The 16,859-nt window shown below is 34.8% G+C and overlaps 1 protein-coding gene across 32 annotated transcripts in view; it reads right to left on the bottom strand.

Moving 5' to 3' along the window:
• Positions 1-16,859, bottom strand: part of SOX6 (SRY-box transcription factor 6) — a 757,470-nt gene that overhangs the window by 355,623 nt on the left and 384,988 nt on the right. For all 32 annotated transcript variants that reach the window (XM_054523662.2, XM_054523669.2, XM_054523670.2 and 29 more), the window contains 1 exon segment: positions 1,078-1,285. In XM_054523662.2, the coding sequence (XP_054379637.1) occupies positions 1,078-1,285 (208 nt within the window).

The following is a 16,859-nucleotide window of genomic DNA, read 5'->3' as shown; positions in this document are numbered from 1 at the left end:
AATGTTTAAGTTGCAAACTCAGTAACCAAATTTTAAATTTTGTGGCTCTAGTAGATTGAAGAATTTACCCAGGGTCACATAATTGTTTGAAGGGTACTGAAGTTCCTAGTCTACTGTATTATGACCCTAGGTCATCAAAAAATATATAAATTTTGTGTCATATTACCTGATTAGTAAAACAGGGAAGCATGCAATATATTTTAGAAAGACTTCCACAAAAATTAATTGGAATCTTTTAAGTTTTTGAGCCCTCAAAGGAATAAAATTAAGTTACATGAAAAATTCCCTAATATCAAATCCCAATTTGTCTATAGTATCACAAAAGTCTCAATTTAACTTGCAATGCTAGCAATAAGTCCAGAGCTATTAATTACTCTACATTTTAAGGCCTAAGATCTGTACATAAAAACTGAAAGTGCAACATAGTATAACCATCACTTAGACTTGATTTACTTTGTTTAAAAATATTATTGGAGAGTCTTCTTTCATTTCTGTTTTCTAGGATGTACATGAACCTGAGTGAACTCTTGTACAGAGTAGAGAAGGTAGATGTGGGATGTTGCAAGAGATGTCATGTATCAAAGAAGTCACTCATATACTTTCAGTTTTAACAATGTTTGAAGCCCTCTAACTCTCCATTCTACAATGTTAGGAGATAAAATAATATATTTATAAAAATGAAGAGAAATCTTTTTAATTTTGCTTTTTAAACAGTTGACATTTTTATAAAAAAAAACTATCCACCAAAAGGAAATAGGGGAGAAAAAATGAAAAATAAAGTTGTAGTTAGGAAAAATCCCTTCTTACCTTTTTCCAGAGTAGGATTATGGTCAGTTTAAAATCTTAACCTGTTATCTTAAGAACCAAATAAAATGCACAAAGTTTTAGAAAAACGGAGCTGTTTAACACTCCTAATGGATCACAATCTGCCATCACCATAGTAACCTCTGAATAACTTTTTCCTAGCTAGTGCCAATTATGCACTTCTCTGACCCTTGAAATCCCACTTTTTTTTTTTAAGGCCTGGAATCTTTAGAAGAAAAAAAAATAGAGCCCAACAGTGAAGTCCACACATACCTTCTTGTTCAGTCCGAGTCATTTCCTCAAGCTTCTTCTGTTTCAGTGTGTCCACCACATCGGCAAGACTCCCTTTGCGGCGTTCTGGGGTTCCAAAAGTAACACTGGTCATTATCTCGCGGTCCCGACTCCCTTCGTCAGGCTTATGTGGTGAGGTAGAGGTATTTCGGAAGGAATATAGGGAACATAACTTATTATTCTCTGATTCCTAGAAAAATAAAATAAAATAAAACCATTAGAATATGTTTCTTTGCATGCTACTGGAGAAAAACATCCCAAACTCAGGACAGTATATGATGCTTAGTAAGACAAATAAAATATATTAATTAAAATAAAATATAAGTAACTTAGTAGGACAAATAAAAAATACAATTCTGATTAAACAATACCGATTAAACAAAACATTAAAGAAGCAATTGTCAAAGGAACTAGTGTGAAGTTGCAGATTAAAACTGTTTAGCTTTTTAAATATAAAGCAGTTTAAGTGCTTCAAAAACAAATATTTCAACCCCTTACTCATTTACACCTTTCATTTAAATTAGTTCAGATTAAATGACTAATTATTAGGCTTGGTAAAGTTTTTCTTTTAATTGGACACTTTTATTGGCAACACTCTTCCCATAGCATAAAAAGGAGTACATCATAAAAAACACTGTCCTTTAGTTTAGAACAAGTAGAAAAGTTAGCTTCAGTAGCCAATGTTCATTGTTCACCAGAAAATATAGAAATTATCTAAATCAGTGCCAGAAAGTTAGTCAACGTGAATATTTTCGTGTGCTGGGGTTTGGAGAAAACTGTTTTGTTTTGGTTTTTCTAGCTACACAGCTGTCCAAAGTTACAGAAGTCTCTTTCTATTCCTTATCCTTACCACTGATACTTCAGCACATTTTTCATGTGGCATTTAAAAACGTCTTTTTCTAATTATTATTATTATACTTTAAGTTCTAGGGCACATATGCACAACGTGCAGGTTTTTCACATATTTATACATGTGGCATGTTGGTGCGCTGTACCCATTAACTCGTCATTTACATTAGGTATATCTCCTAATGCTATCCCTCTCCCGTCACCCCACCCCACAACAGGCCCCGGTGTGTGATGTTCCCCTTCCTGTGTCCAAGTGTTCCCACCTATGAGTGAGAACATGCAGTGTTTGGTTTTTCGTCTTTGCGATAGTTTGCTGAGAATGATGGTTTCCAGCTTCATCCATGTCCCTACAAAGGACATGAACTCATACTTTTTTACGGCTGCATAGTATTCCATGGTGTATATGTGCCACATTTTCTTAATCCAGCCTATCATTGATGGACATTTGGGTTGGTTCCAAGTCTTTGCTATTGTGAATAGTGCCGCAATAAACATACGTGTGCATGTGTCTTTATAGCAACATGATTTATAAACGTCTTTTTTTTTTATTTTACAAAAGGACAAGTTTAATCTCAGGTGAGAAGTATTTTTTTTAACAAAAGGACAGGCTTATTATAGAAATATTTGTGCAGGAATTACTTCATAGTATAGAGAAGTTAGCTAACTGTGAAGAGGGTTAGATGGATCAGCTGAAAAGGAAAAAGCAAATCGTAGGTGGAAAACAAACACCTAAAAGTTCATAGAAATAAAATATTTTTATATTTCTTTAAACTGGAACTGAGGGTTGGAAACAGCTATTATTTTGCCATAGCCCTTCTGCAGCCTTGCATTCACCTTTTATCTGTTTGCACAAGGGTATTCTCTCTCCCTATATTTATATAAAAAAAGTGTATAAAGTAAATCAGCCAGTCTTTTAATCACCATCAGACTCCTGAAAATCCTAATTGCTCCTCTATCTCTTTCCTTCACAAGGAAGCCCAGTAAGAGTCAAGAATTTGAGGACAAGCATGGGGCAAAAGTTACATAGTTTAACTAATGGGAAAAGGGGAGAAAAGGAAAATGATATCTACAGCAGTAAATTTCTACATATATTAAATAACATAATAATTGTACTCAACAAATGTTAGGTATTTCGGATTATTGTCATTGTATATAAGGTGGGATACAATGGATTTTCAGGGTTATTGAAAGCACATAATGAGATACTATCTGTAAGGCACCACGGCATAGTGCTGGGCTCACAATACTGAGGTGGTGTTTAATAACTGGTAGATACTATTTCCTGAAGGAAGGAACAGATTTAGGAATGGGACTAAAGAGATTTGTCTTCCTTCTGGACCTAAGGAATTATGAAGTAAAAAATGTTCATGAGTCTCGAACTAAGATAAATCTTGTGAAACCTGGGAATGTATTAAAAACCATTGAATTGTACACATTAAGTGGGTAAGTTATATGGTATATTTATTATATCTCAATTAAGCTGAATCTTTTTATTAAGAGATAAATCTTAATTTTTTCTGCATACCCATTGCTAGTACAATGCCCAGAATAGAGCAGCTCAATATATTTATGCTGAAATAAACGGAAAAGGATAAAATAAATGGGGCAGGGCAGGAAAGAGAGCTCCTCTTTACCTTTCTTCTAGATCCCTTCCTTCCTCCAGGAAAGACAAAAGAAAGTTTTATCTCACTTAATGTTTACAAGAATTCTGTGAAGTGATGCAGAGGAACCCCTTCTTTTAGATGCCAGTCATGGCTAGTATGTGGCTCCTTGGAATAGCCAGTTCATTCTCCACTTGTGTGAATGAAAATGCAGAGATATATTTGTCAAAGCCATTTAAACCTGTTAATAAAGTCCATATTAGACATCTGACCAAGACTTCTATGAATTAATAATTACCATTTGATCAATCATACTTCAGTTGCTTTCATTTCAGATGCCAATTATTGTCACATTATGGCCAAAAAAAAAAAAAAAAAAAAAAAAAAAAAAAAACCCTGACTCAACCTAAGGAATTAAAGAACAAGTCAAAACAGTAATATGTGGTAATATGTGGAAGTGGTTACCTACAAATGACTCACAATTGACTATAATAAAGGAGATTTTCCCATCACTGCCAAACTGAAATTGAAAGATGCTAAGAGAGGTTCTCCCCTAGTAACAACTTTAGATTGTCCTGAGAGCACTTAGGCTCCAAAGACAACCATTTTTTCCTATCAGGACTAATGCCAAACAGTCTTATTTGCGCATTGTTACGTACTTGTTGAACTATGTTCCTTGTTGTTTACTCATGGGAATGTGGTCACTGCCATCCTGCACCACAGACAATAACCATGGGTTCCTCATTGCAATGATGACCCACACTGTTCTTAGCCCCATAATCTGTGCAAAGTGGCTCAACACTACCAAGCAGCAGAGAGCAAGAGGCTTGAGAGTCATGATTTCCCCACAAAAGCCACAAGAATTACTTGCAATATGTCACCAAATTGTAAAAATAGGCAGTAAATAAAAACTAATGGCTTAAGTCGTGTGTCATGTTATACCATGCTTAACAACAATGGGAGGGGGCAAAATTTACCATTTCCGGCCATCACTTTTTAACTTTCTAAAACCTAACAAATATTAACCTTTCATAAGTGGAAGCCTGTAAGCAATTCATCTGAGTAAAAGGGGTACATAAATTAATAAACTTATAATAGGTTACTGTCTAATATGCAGTCAATAATGCCAACTTTAAAAAAAAATCTTGACAAAGAATCTCTGGTTTTTTTAAGGAGGCTATATAACTTTAAAGTAAATTTTATTAAGAAAAAAAGCCCAGATTATTTTGTAATTTCTCAAGAACAGAACAGGTCCAATGACACATCAATTGAGGCAAAATATCTGATATGGTTTAGATTTGTGTTCCTGCCCAAATCTCAAGTTGAATTGTAATTCCCAATGTTGGAGGAGAGGCTTGGTGGGAGGTGATTAATCTTGGAGGCAGACTTTCCCCTTGCTTATGATAATGAGTGAGTTCTCATGAGATCTGGTTGTTTAAAAGTGTGTAGACCTCCCCACTCTCTCTCTTCCTCCTGCTCCAGCCATATAAGATGTGCCTGCTTCCCCTTTGCTTTCTGCCATGATTGTTAATTTCCTGAGGCCTCCCCAGCCATGCTTCCTGTACAGCCTGCAGAACCATGAGCTATTAAACCTCTTTTCTTTATAAACTACCCAGTCTCAGGTATTTCTTTATAGCAGTGTGAGAATGGTCTAAACCAATGTCCAATGATAATATCTACCAAGCCTTAATGTATGTCACTGCAGCACTGCTCTGAAGAGACTTGAGACAATATTTCCCTAAAGTAGTGGTTCTCAAGCTTCAATGTGTAGAATTATCTGGCAAGTGTGTTAAAATGCAGATTCCTTCACCCCATACCACCTTCCACAATGATGGGGCCAAGGAATTTGAATATTGATGAACAACCCAAGTGATTCCGATGCACAGGTCCTGATCCCACTTTAAGAAATACCGCTCCCTAAAGAACAATGACATAAATGTGTTTTGGCTTAATATTATGATGTGAATACAATTCTGTAAAAAATTTTTAAAGCTGGTTGTGATTCTTCAAAATAACATAAAGGAGATTATTTCTCTTCTTTTGATTTTTCTTTCGAAAACAACCACTGTTTAACATGACTAAACACAAGAACATCACAAAAAGAAGAACATGTGGGCACTGAGTTAGTAAACATTAGTTTATTCAAAGGAAATGTACTATAAATTTCTTTTCTTTCAACCCCTAACTTCAGCAGCCCCACCAAACCTAACAGTGAAGAAAATTTTCAAAATATGATTTAAAAGTATCCTAGTCCCAAATAAAGGAAAAAAGTCATGTTGACTCAGATAATCTAAAGAGCATTTCACTGGAAATCAATTAAATGCAGTATGTAAAATATATGTAGATGATTGAAAAAGTACACAGTAGTATCAAAAAATAGTTATTAGACAAAATTTCTAGGAAAGAAAAAGCAGTTTTTGCATATTTGCAAAACAATAATTTTAATTAAGATGTCTTCCAGTATTTGAAGAGATAAAGTAAATATCAAAAACAAAAAATACTAAAACAAATATTGTTCAGATTTTTCAGAAGTTACTATTCAAAACTGATTGTTCACCAATGGCATTCAAATGGCTTTAAATTTAAGTAGCCGTCTCATGGTATTGAATATATCAAAATTACTCAAATCTTTGGGCATTTGTGTGTCTTGTTGCTTTCCCCTGGAATGCCCTATATCTTCCTTAACTTTGAACCCAACTCACTCTTCAAAGTTCAGATCAAACTGCATTTCATCCTTGAAGCACCCCTGACTATACTGGACCTCACTATCATGCTACCCTCCAAACTACACATCGAAGCACTTAATCATAACCATGTAATTTAGCATTTAATAATATACTAGAATAAAATATTCATTACTATTTTGCATGTAATTGTCATATCTGTAACTAAATTTTAACTCTTAAAGGATTTCAGGACTTCATGCTTCTTCCATAGGCTTCCAGAGCATACAACAAAATTAAATGTGTGGACTGACAAACTTGAAACGGCTACTTATCAAATATGTCAAAAATAATCAAAAGGCTGGGCACAGTGACTCACACCTGTAATCCCAGCACTTTGAGAAGTCAAGCAGGAGGATCACTTGAGTCCAGGAGTTTGAGACCAGCATATGCAACACAGCGAGACCCCATCCCTACAAATAATAAAAAAAATTAGCTGAGTGTGGTGGTGCACACTTGTGATCCCAGCTGCTTGGGAGGCTGAGGGGAGAAAATTGCTTGAACTTCAGAGGTCCAGGCCACAGTAAGCCATGATTGCTCCACTGCACTCCAGCCTGGGCAACGGAGCCAGACTCTGTCTCTCAAAACAAACAAACAAAAAAAAATCAAACAGGCAAAGAGCAAAGATTTGCTCCAACGATGAGAGGACTGCTTAAGCTAAACATTTAGAACTGAGATATTAAAACATAAGGAATTGATGATACAACTACACAGTGGAATACAACACAGTCATTAAAAACAAACATGTCTATTGAACATACTGTTGTTTACAGTGATGAATAACTATAGGCAACCTAGTTATTCCAATTGTAGGAATTATTTGAGGGCATTATGATTTTATCTATATGATGAAATGTTTTGAAGCTACTGAAAAGCATAGTCTTGCAGAAAATTTAATGAAATGTGGGAATATTCATAATGTATTGTTAGTTCAAAGTATATTAATAAGACTAATACACTTTTTTATTTTAAATTTTTGGATACATAATGGTTGTCCACATGCATGGGGTACATGTGATGTTTTGATACAAGCATATAATGTGTAATGATCAAATTTGGGGAACTAGGATATCCATCACCTTCATCAACAGATAAATGAATTTTTAAAATGTAGTATGTATACACAATGGAATATTACTTACAGTAAAAAAAAGAATAAAATTCTGTTATTTGCAACAACATGGATAGAGCTGGAGGACATTATGTTAAGTGAAATAAGCCAGGCACAGAAAGACAAATATCACATGTTCTCACTCACATGTGAGAAGTAGTGAATAGAACAGTAGTTACTAGAGGCTAGGAAGGCTAGTGGTGGTTGGGAATAAAGAGGAGTTGGTTGATGAGTATGAAAATATAGTTAGATAGAAGGAATAAGATCTACTGTTTGGTAGCACATTATACATCATTAAAAAAATTATGTACAGAAAAAAAGAGATCATAGTACACAATAAAATGTTAATGGTCCTCTGAGTATTGGGATAATAGATAATTTTATTTCCTTTTTGAAGTTCTCTATATTTTGTAAATGTTCTATCACAAATAATACTTTTAATCAGAAAATAAATTTCATCTTCACATTTAAATATAAATATCAAAGAAGTCATAGAAATAATTTATTCACAAGGAAAGGTGTATTAAATGAAAAAAGCATATACTGTAGTATTTGGAATATAACACCAATTATTTATATGTGTGCATAAGTGTAAATATGCTCCCCCACACACAAACATACACAAACTGGAAAGATATATCAAAATATTTACAGTGATTCCTAAATGGTGGTAAGACTGTTGGTAATTTTCATTTCCTTTTTTTGCTTATCTGTGTTTTCTAATTCATCTTCCATAAACATATTACTCATGTAGTAAAGAAAAACAAAAGCTATTTTATACATTGATGCTTAGGTGAAACAGAAAAAAATAGTAATTTAAAAGAATAGATTTTGGCCTTCTTGAAGATGTCAAGAGAGTCAGTATATTATAGTTTCCCTCTACCAAACCCAGAAAAAATAAACAAGATTTCTTTCCTTGGCATTTCTACAGTTGCAGGATCTCAAATATTATTTCTAATAAATCTAATTATTAAAAAATTAATCTTCATGTAAGCTAAAATCTAGATACTTATTGCTATGGTTTGAATGTATGTCCCCCCATAATTCATAAATCAAAGCCTAAGACATAATCACTTTAGGAGGTGATTAAGTTATGAGAACAGAGCCCTCATGAATGAGATTAGCAACCTTATAAAAGTGCTAAAGGCAAACAGTTAGGTCCTTTTTGCCCTTCCACCCTTCCGCCATGTGAGGACACAGTTTATTGATTCTGTCTAGATGATCCAGTAACAAGGTGTCATCTTGGAAGCAGAGACTGGGCCTTCACCAGACACCAAACCTGCTGGTGCCTTGATCTTGGACTTCCCAGCCTCCAGAACTGTGAGAAATAAATGTGTATTGTTTATAAATTACCCAGTGTATGGTATTTTGTTATTAGCAGCAGTATGGGACTAAGACATTAATTACAACACATTGTTTCCTGTTTGCTCTCAAAAGATGCATAATACCAATCGATTTCCTCATCCACGTGAGAGTTGTTCAAATATCTTAATGAAGATATTAAATTAATAGTCTTTTTCTAGGTAAAACTCCTGCACTTTCTAAGCCCATTTCTCATTTGCCATGATTTCCAGACCCTTCACCATCCTCCTCTGATGCACTCGTCTCTAGATGTCATTCTAAAAATATGTCACCAACAACTAGATACCAAATTCTACATCTTCACTTTCAGCAGGAAAAAAACAACACTCAGCAAAACTGTTCCCTCCGTGTCACATAGGCAGGACCGGTAAAAATCTTTAACTGCAGGTTTTCTAACACCAAATCCAATGTTTTTTCTAATCCATAGGGCTATAGATTTAAAAAAAAAAAAAAAGGTCACTCTCAACAGTAAAAGATGCCACAATGTCAATGATGACTACCTTCTAAGTCTTTTTGTTTCCATCCATTTCCAGAAAGGAGATTTATCTACATTTGAGGCAAAAATTACACTTTATTATTCACCTTAATACAAGAATTACCAAGAAGTAACTTGTATTACTTATGTATTGTTGTATAAGAAATCCTCCAAAAACAAAGTGCTTAAAACAAAACTAATCATTTATTATCCTTAATGCTATCTGTAGGTCAGGAATTTGGGAGCATCTGGGCTGGGTGGTTCTGTCTAAAGTCTCCCATGAGGTTACAGTTAAGTCAGTGGCTAAGGCCAAAGTCATCTCAAAGGCTTCTTTACTCACAGATAAGGTACTTGGGCTGGGAACATTTTAAGAGCTCAAGGCTGAGATAACTAGGGTTTCTTGGACATCTTACTCTAGCTCTACATGACCTTTCTGCATGGTGTCTTCTCTACAGTATGTTAGTTTCAAGATAGTGAAACTTCTTTCTTAGGTGGTGTCTCAGAGATCCAAAGGTGCATGTCCCAGAGACAGCCAGATGAAAGCTATACCACTGTTTCTAACTTAGCCTGGGAAATCATGCTGTATAACTGTCACTGCATTCTATTCAATAGTGAGTCACCAAGCCTTGCCAAAAGTCAAGGGAATGGGAATTAGACTCTGCGTTTTTATAGGATAGAGCTATAACTATATCCTCAAATAGTTGCTATGAGAAATGAATCTTGTATAAAGCACTTAGTACAATGCCTAGCATATAAGTACTCAATAAATGATAGCTACTCTTATTAAATACAAATGTCCTTTGTCCAATTGCCCTTTTTTTCAATTTTCAATTCTGAAAATACAGTCATGATAACAACTGGCACCTTTTAAGTTTTGATTCATACTTGTTCATCTAAGTGGAATAATAAATACTAAACTACATTACTTTCTTCATTATCAATGTTCACCTCAAACCAATTCCATTGAGATCTGGCTTCTCACAAAGCTCCAGGAACTTTAGCATTTATAATTTGCTTTTTCTAGGAATACTATCAATTCTTATTTATCCTATCTGCATATGGATTCTCTCTACTGTGTCCAGGAGCAGCTACAGTACACTACCCCTCTTATTCAGCTGGATTGCCGACCACACCTAGACAAGGAATGTGGATGGTCAGCCATACTGCAAGCAGAGGAGAGCAGTGGGCTGGGGTTGCAAAAGTCAGATCAGATGTCAGGAATTAAGAGTCAGAAAGCATAGGTCAGGAGTTGAATCTTGCCTGTATAATGAAATTGAAACCCACATACAGGTGCGAGTCACTGCAGTTGGGAGAAATGACTGGGAAATGGCATAAGTAGCTGCAAGAATCAACTTCCCTACCAGCTGCCCAGTCTAACTGTAAGAACAGAATACTATTCACTTGTACCCTTTCCTGTATCCAGTAGCAAGAATGAATTAAATGTATTCATTCTTATAGCACCATATGTTGTCAGTTTTGCTTTGTTTTCCATTTTAGTTGTAGCCTCTCCAGTTGCAATGGTATCCTCAACCTAGTCTGCCCTCCCTATAGACAAGGTTTATTGAGATATCGAATGATAGATTTGCCCCAGTTTCGGACGGCACTCAATCTACAACAAACTTCTGCTTCTTTAGACCCTATTCAAAACCACCAAAAGAAAGCCCAAACCCTAAAATAGGTCCAAATATAACACTCTCTTCCTAAGACGTTCTATGGTTCACTATGGTATATATTCTCCCTCATTAAAAATGAGTAATAAACCCAACGTGTTCAGCTACAGGTATGTTCCTGGTAGTCTTTGACTGGAGGGAATTAAGGAGCTACAATTTATGTAAAGAAGTTAACACAATAGCAAAAACAACCAAAAGTCATTTATGTTTTAAATTACCACGGACTGGCAACTCAACCATGTTAGTGATCAATCTTCCTTGCCAGGTCACATGGCTCCCACCACTATACCCCATCCTTCCTTGGTATGCAGTGCATTTATATATTTAAAGTTTCAATTAAATGTCCAAATTATGTTATACAAGTTACATATATACAACTATGTTTAACATATTACATTAACTTATACCATAGACAATATATGTAACATTTTTTCTGATTCTCCACTTTAAACAACCTTTTGTTTTTTTGATGAACAAAAAACTACTTGCCAACTGTGCTGTATAAGACACCTTCTACTATAGTGTTATTGACTGACAGAAAAGATTTAGGTTCCAATAACTTCTTGCTAACAAAGGAAATCTAACCTTTTTAATATGCTGAAGACTAAATTGCAAACATTTACGGTTCTTTCTCAGAGGAAGAAAGTATGTTTTTTCTAACGTGACATACTGTAAAGAAAAGAATTGGGTTAAAGAAGCATATATAAATTAAAATGCTATATTTAGTTCTAATTGCCAACGGATTATTCATGACAAAAGTATCATTTTTTGAATGACAGTGAAAGTGTATTTTTTTCTTTTATTAAAACTGATATTTGCTAGTATATTAGATTTACATAACATTCTCAAAATTGAAATAATATGCCACTTATCAATATTACTATGCTGTTGAATAACAATAAAATTATTCATAGATGTGTCAGAAAATAGATTTGTTACCAATATTTGCTAAAGTGTCATGATTCCTAAGGCTTTAAAAATAAGCTGTTGTTTCCTAAATGTTATTTCAATTCACAGAAAAAAAAATAACAAACCCCAAAGTTTGTTGAATGGCCTCATTAACATTTTATTTAATAAATGGAAGTAAATATACTGAATAGATTAAATACAGAAAACATCCTCAAACCTGTCAAGACAGACACATAGAAAAGCCCTGCATTATCTATACACTACCAGCCTCACACACAAAATTAGAATCTCAAGATTCAGAGGTCTTTAAAACTCCAATTGTTCAATCCCATCTAGCACTTGAATTCCCTGTGCAAGAGAAGATGGAATAATAAAATAGTTAACAAAGTACAGGCACCCTGGGCAAGATTTTCCAGTTTAAATCCCAGCTTTTCCACCTCTCATCCATATAAGCTCAGACAAGTTAGTTAACTTCTTTTTGCCTTAATTTCCTTGTCTGCAAAATGGCAATAATAATAGTGTAGTAAAGAATTTATCTCAAAGAGTTATGGGAATTAAATGAATTAATAAAAATAGAACACTTAGAACAGTGTCATTACATAGTAAGTGATCATTAAATGGTGGTGGTTACAATTTCCTTGACAAGTGATTATTTGGCCTCTCCCTAAACACTTTCACTAATAGAGGATTTAGCAGCTCCCAAAGTGGTTCATTCCATTTTTGGAGGGTTGTCCAAAATTCTTCTTTACAGAAATATGAAACATGTTCCAATATATATTTCTATTCCATGGAAACATTCAGAATGGCAGTTGTTCAATACATACTCACAGCTATTACAGTACCCTACTATCTTCTCTTCATCTAGGGAAAATATCCCTTTTTCCTTCATTTCTTCTTCATAAAACACAGTTCGGCCAGTCTGAACATTCTCCTCTGAGTGCGTTCCAATTGTTTCTCTCTATATATCTCTTAAAGAGTAGTGCCTTAAACTCAATATACTCAGTACTGTCTGAACAACAAGAATTAAGACACTAAGAATTCCTTAGAGATGTCATGCTTTAAAGATTTCATGCCATGTAAGAAGAGCTTTAAGGCAGGCCTGATAGTGAATTTCCCAGCAATTAAATCAACATTCTATCAAGATTCAACTATTGGTCGGGCACAGTGGCTCATGCCTATAATCCCAGCACTTTGGGAGGCCGAGGCAGGCAAATCAGTTGAAGGCAGGAGTTCAAGACCAGCCTGGCCAACATGGTGAAACCCCGTCTCCACCAAAAATACAAAAAATTAGCCGGGCATGGTGACACACACTGTAATCCCAGCTACTCAGGAGAGGCTGAGGCAGGAGAATCACTTGAACCCAGAAGGTGGAGGTTCCAGTGAGTCGATATCAAGCCACTGCACTCCAGCCTGGGTGACAGAGCAAGACTCCATCTAAAACAAATAAACAAACAAAAATAACATTCAACTACTGCCTGGTTCATGTGCCTACCAACTCTAGACAGTTATTTTCATCTGGCAATTCATTAGTACTCAAACTACCATATACATGATACTCAATCTAAACAACAGTAAGCTAAGTCAAATTGGCTATCCCAATTTTAACCTTGAAACCAAGAAAGTTAGAAGTGTGAAGAGGCTTAGTCATTGTAGTTCAAATCTTTCTTTTTCGAGCTGAGGAAATTGAAGTCAGGAGATATAAAGTGACTTCCCTAAGGTCACACAGCAAATTAGGGCAGAGATGAACACAGGCTTTCTAGGAGGTAACTTGTGTTTCCTCTAAGGACCCCAGAGAAAAAAAGAAAAAAAGGACCCCCTACCGAACAAAAAGAATGTCTTTTTGACAATTTATGGCATTGAGAAATAAAGGGAGTGATTATGCAGAAGTTGGAGATGTTGGACAAATTCTTACAGAGCACATTTCTATGCCTGGAGAGTCTCAAATGATTCCATAGAGCTCCTCTTAAGAGGTAACCACTTACTCTGGTGTCAGGTCAGTCTTCCTCATGCTCCCCTCCTCTGCAGTTGTTTTCTTTTCATCCTCCTTTGAGTGATACCCATACTGTTTGTTGTTGTTTTGGTAATGAGCAAACTAACTAGTGTGTTTTACATGAAAAGAAATAACTCATGGTATGCTCTTCATACCTCACAAATCCTAACATTAAAAAGTATCAGAGCCCAATCAAGGTTTGTCAAATCCATTTGTTCCTTAATAGAGATGCAACTCTATTGACAGTTAAGTCCTTTCAAGGCCCAGTTTGCCTAAAGAAGAGAGTCGAGAGAACAGATTGCTTTATGTGTCATACATACTCAGGGCCACCCTGTGAGCTCAACATCTCCTCTCTTCACTAGATCTTGTCCAGCAAACTCCTAAGTTTGAGGATTTCACTGAAAGAATCTTCAAATTTTCTTCTAATATGTTAAATTCATACGGTGGGCTACCAAGAAACTATAATTCAGAACATTTTAAATAACATCTCTAGCTCTCTTGTTTAAGGTCTTACAACTAGAACAAGTACAAAGAGACTAAAAATGATTCCTCAGAGGTTATGTTACTTATAAAACAATGATCTATCCATCCATGCATCCACCCACCTATCTCTACGTACATTTCCAGCAAAAGGGAAACGGGGTACAAAATGTAACCAATTTAACACAAGGCAGCAAATTAAAAGTCTAACTGCCATCAGGTCCTCACAATGTCTGGAAGCTGTGCATTCCTCTACCTGAATGCAACATACAACCTTGGACTGATGACTTAACTACAATCACAGAGCCCATATTTTCTCTCTGGAAAGAAAAACTTTTCTCTGAATTTTTATTTTCCCCTCTTAACTTCCAAATATCCAAAAACATAGATTCATTCCTTGACCTACTGTGTCATCCAAGAGAACAGTAGCCAAAAGGAGGGCCAAATTCTAACTTTATTGTTAATTTCAGAAAGCAAAAGAAATAAACTATAATCCAATTATATCTGAAATACATCAATGAGAGAACAAAAATGAGAGAATCATCTCTAGTAGAAGCATACCAGGTATGAAATAAATTAATATAACTGAAAGTCATATATTGACTCTAAACTCAAGAGCAAAAGTTTTCTGAATTTGTTCATGGATTACATTAGTTTAATCCTGGCTAACTCAGTGCTTATGCAAAAAATTATTACTCACCACTGGAACTGACCAAAAAATTGATAAATAAAATTATCATATAAATATTTGAATTATTCATTTCTCAGCAAATGAATCTCTTCTATTATACCACCATAATCTATCTGTGTTTGAATGAGGGCACACTTCCTCTCAGAATTTTGTGACATTTGAGAATATTGTTTTCTGAGTACTCTCAGTACACTGGGAGTAGAAACAAATCAGAGTTAAATTATAATAAAAGCAAAAGTTTACCAAATAATTTCCAATCATTTTATTCAATAAGATTTTCCATTTTCCAGGGTGCTAATGAAATATAAAGAAGATAAATGAAATGCATAAATATTCATGTCTAATTTCAACCCGATTGTAAAATTTTATTAGCAAAGGTTTGTAATTTATACTTTGGAATTTAGAATGTGGTTTACACAAAGATATATTATTGAACTCAATTTGCATCACCTAAAAAACAATGCCTAGGGGTCAAGAGAATGTAGTAAAGTTTAATATCATAAAAAATAAATATGTCATCACATTGAAAGCTGTATTAACAAAAGTAATAATAGCTTGAAGTTGCTCTTCTTTTAAAAGGTTATGCTTCTCCTGGAAAGCAAGGAAACTTTTTTGCAGAGGACAATCAAACAGTGGGATAATTTCAGTATCAAAGTAATTAATGCATATTCATTATAGGTGTTCAAGAAAGATTAGATGTACTTGTGGAGGGAACAGAGTAGGGTCTTTCCTGCTTGATGCAGGTGGTTTGACTAAATAACGAGAGACAGCCCTTTCAACCTCATCTTCAAACAAATGATGCAAGTAGGATTCATTATATTAAAGTTGCCTTTATGGAAAGCAACCCTCTCCAAATTAAAGAAGGTAGGTCTCAAGGTGTGCAGGCACAATCCTGGGTTCCTCCTCCCAAAGTAATATGCTGCGTATCACAGTTGTCACCATCTTATTCCTGCTGATCTAGAAGGACTTTGAGATTGATATTTCATTCTAATCACAATAAGTTCAAATTAGTCATATAAACAACTGCACGCTATATAATATAAACATAATTTTCTACATGTTGCTTGAAAGCATTATGAAAAAATGTGCAGATTTTAGTGTTCCAGTTATCATATTTCATTATAGTGATGTACCCAGAGGCTAGGCAAGAAAAAATTCTAAGAAGGATTTCTGTACAAGAAAATATATATTAATCAGAACCACCTATAGACTGAAACATGCTCATAGAGTTCTGCTTTAATCAGAAAATTATTAGTGTCCCGAGATTAGCTTCCATTGATTAACCCTGATCAATTTTAATAAAAGGTTTATTTTTTTAAAAAAAAAGCTACATTCAAATGACATTTGAATCCATTAAGAAAGATAAAAGCTGAGTAGAACAGTCCTGCTCAATCAGACTGTTCACGCTAGACTAGATTACACTAGATATTTTATTAGTAACCAAGTCTTATTTTAAATAATTATCAAAAAGCTACTTTTCCTATGTGTGTAAATGCTATAGACTCTAAGCTACACTTTGGTCATATAGAAGTATTTGCATAGGGATAGTTGACAGGAAAAGTCAAACCACAGGAGCAGCCCTGGCATTACTATGAGGTATACACTAGCAGTACATAGGTAAAGTAAATGAAAACAAAATATCCATCAAACACAGAAATATCACATAAAACTGAGGCAAATTAGGAGAACGTTGGCTGACTCCAAGAAAAGATAATCCTTTTGAACATGCAGGAATGTTGCAAATTGTAAGTGAATGTCAGTGACAGAGTTCATTAAGGGGTTCATGTTATAGTCAGTGCACTACAAACCCTAGTCATTGGATCTTATACAGACTTAATGACTAAAATAAAAATAAAAATGACATGTGACATCTCCTTAAAGACATTCTGAACACACAATTTTA

Source organism: Pongo abelii, chromosome 9 (assembly GCF_028885655.2).
Source record: "Pongo abelii isolate AG06213 chromosome 9, NHGRI_mPonAbe1-v2.0_pri, whole genome shotgun sequence".
In the NCBI taxonomy this organism is placed as follows: domain Eukaryota; kingdom Metazoa; phylum Chordata; class Mammalia; order Primates; family Hominidae; genus Pongo; species Pongo abelii.
This window is presented reverse-complemented; position numbering and strand designations above follow the sequence as displayed.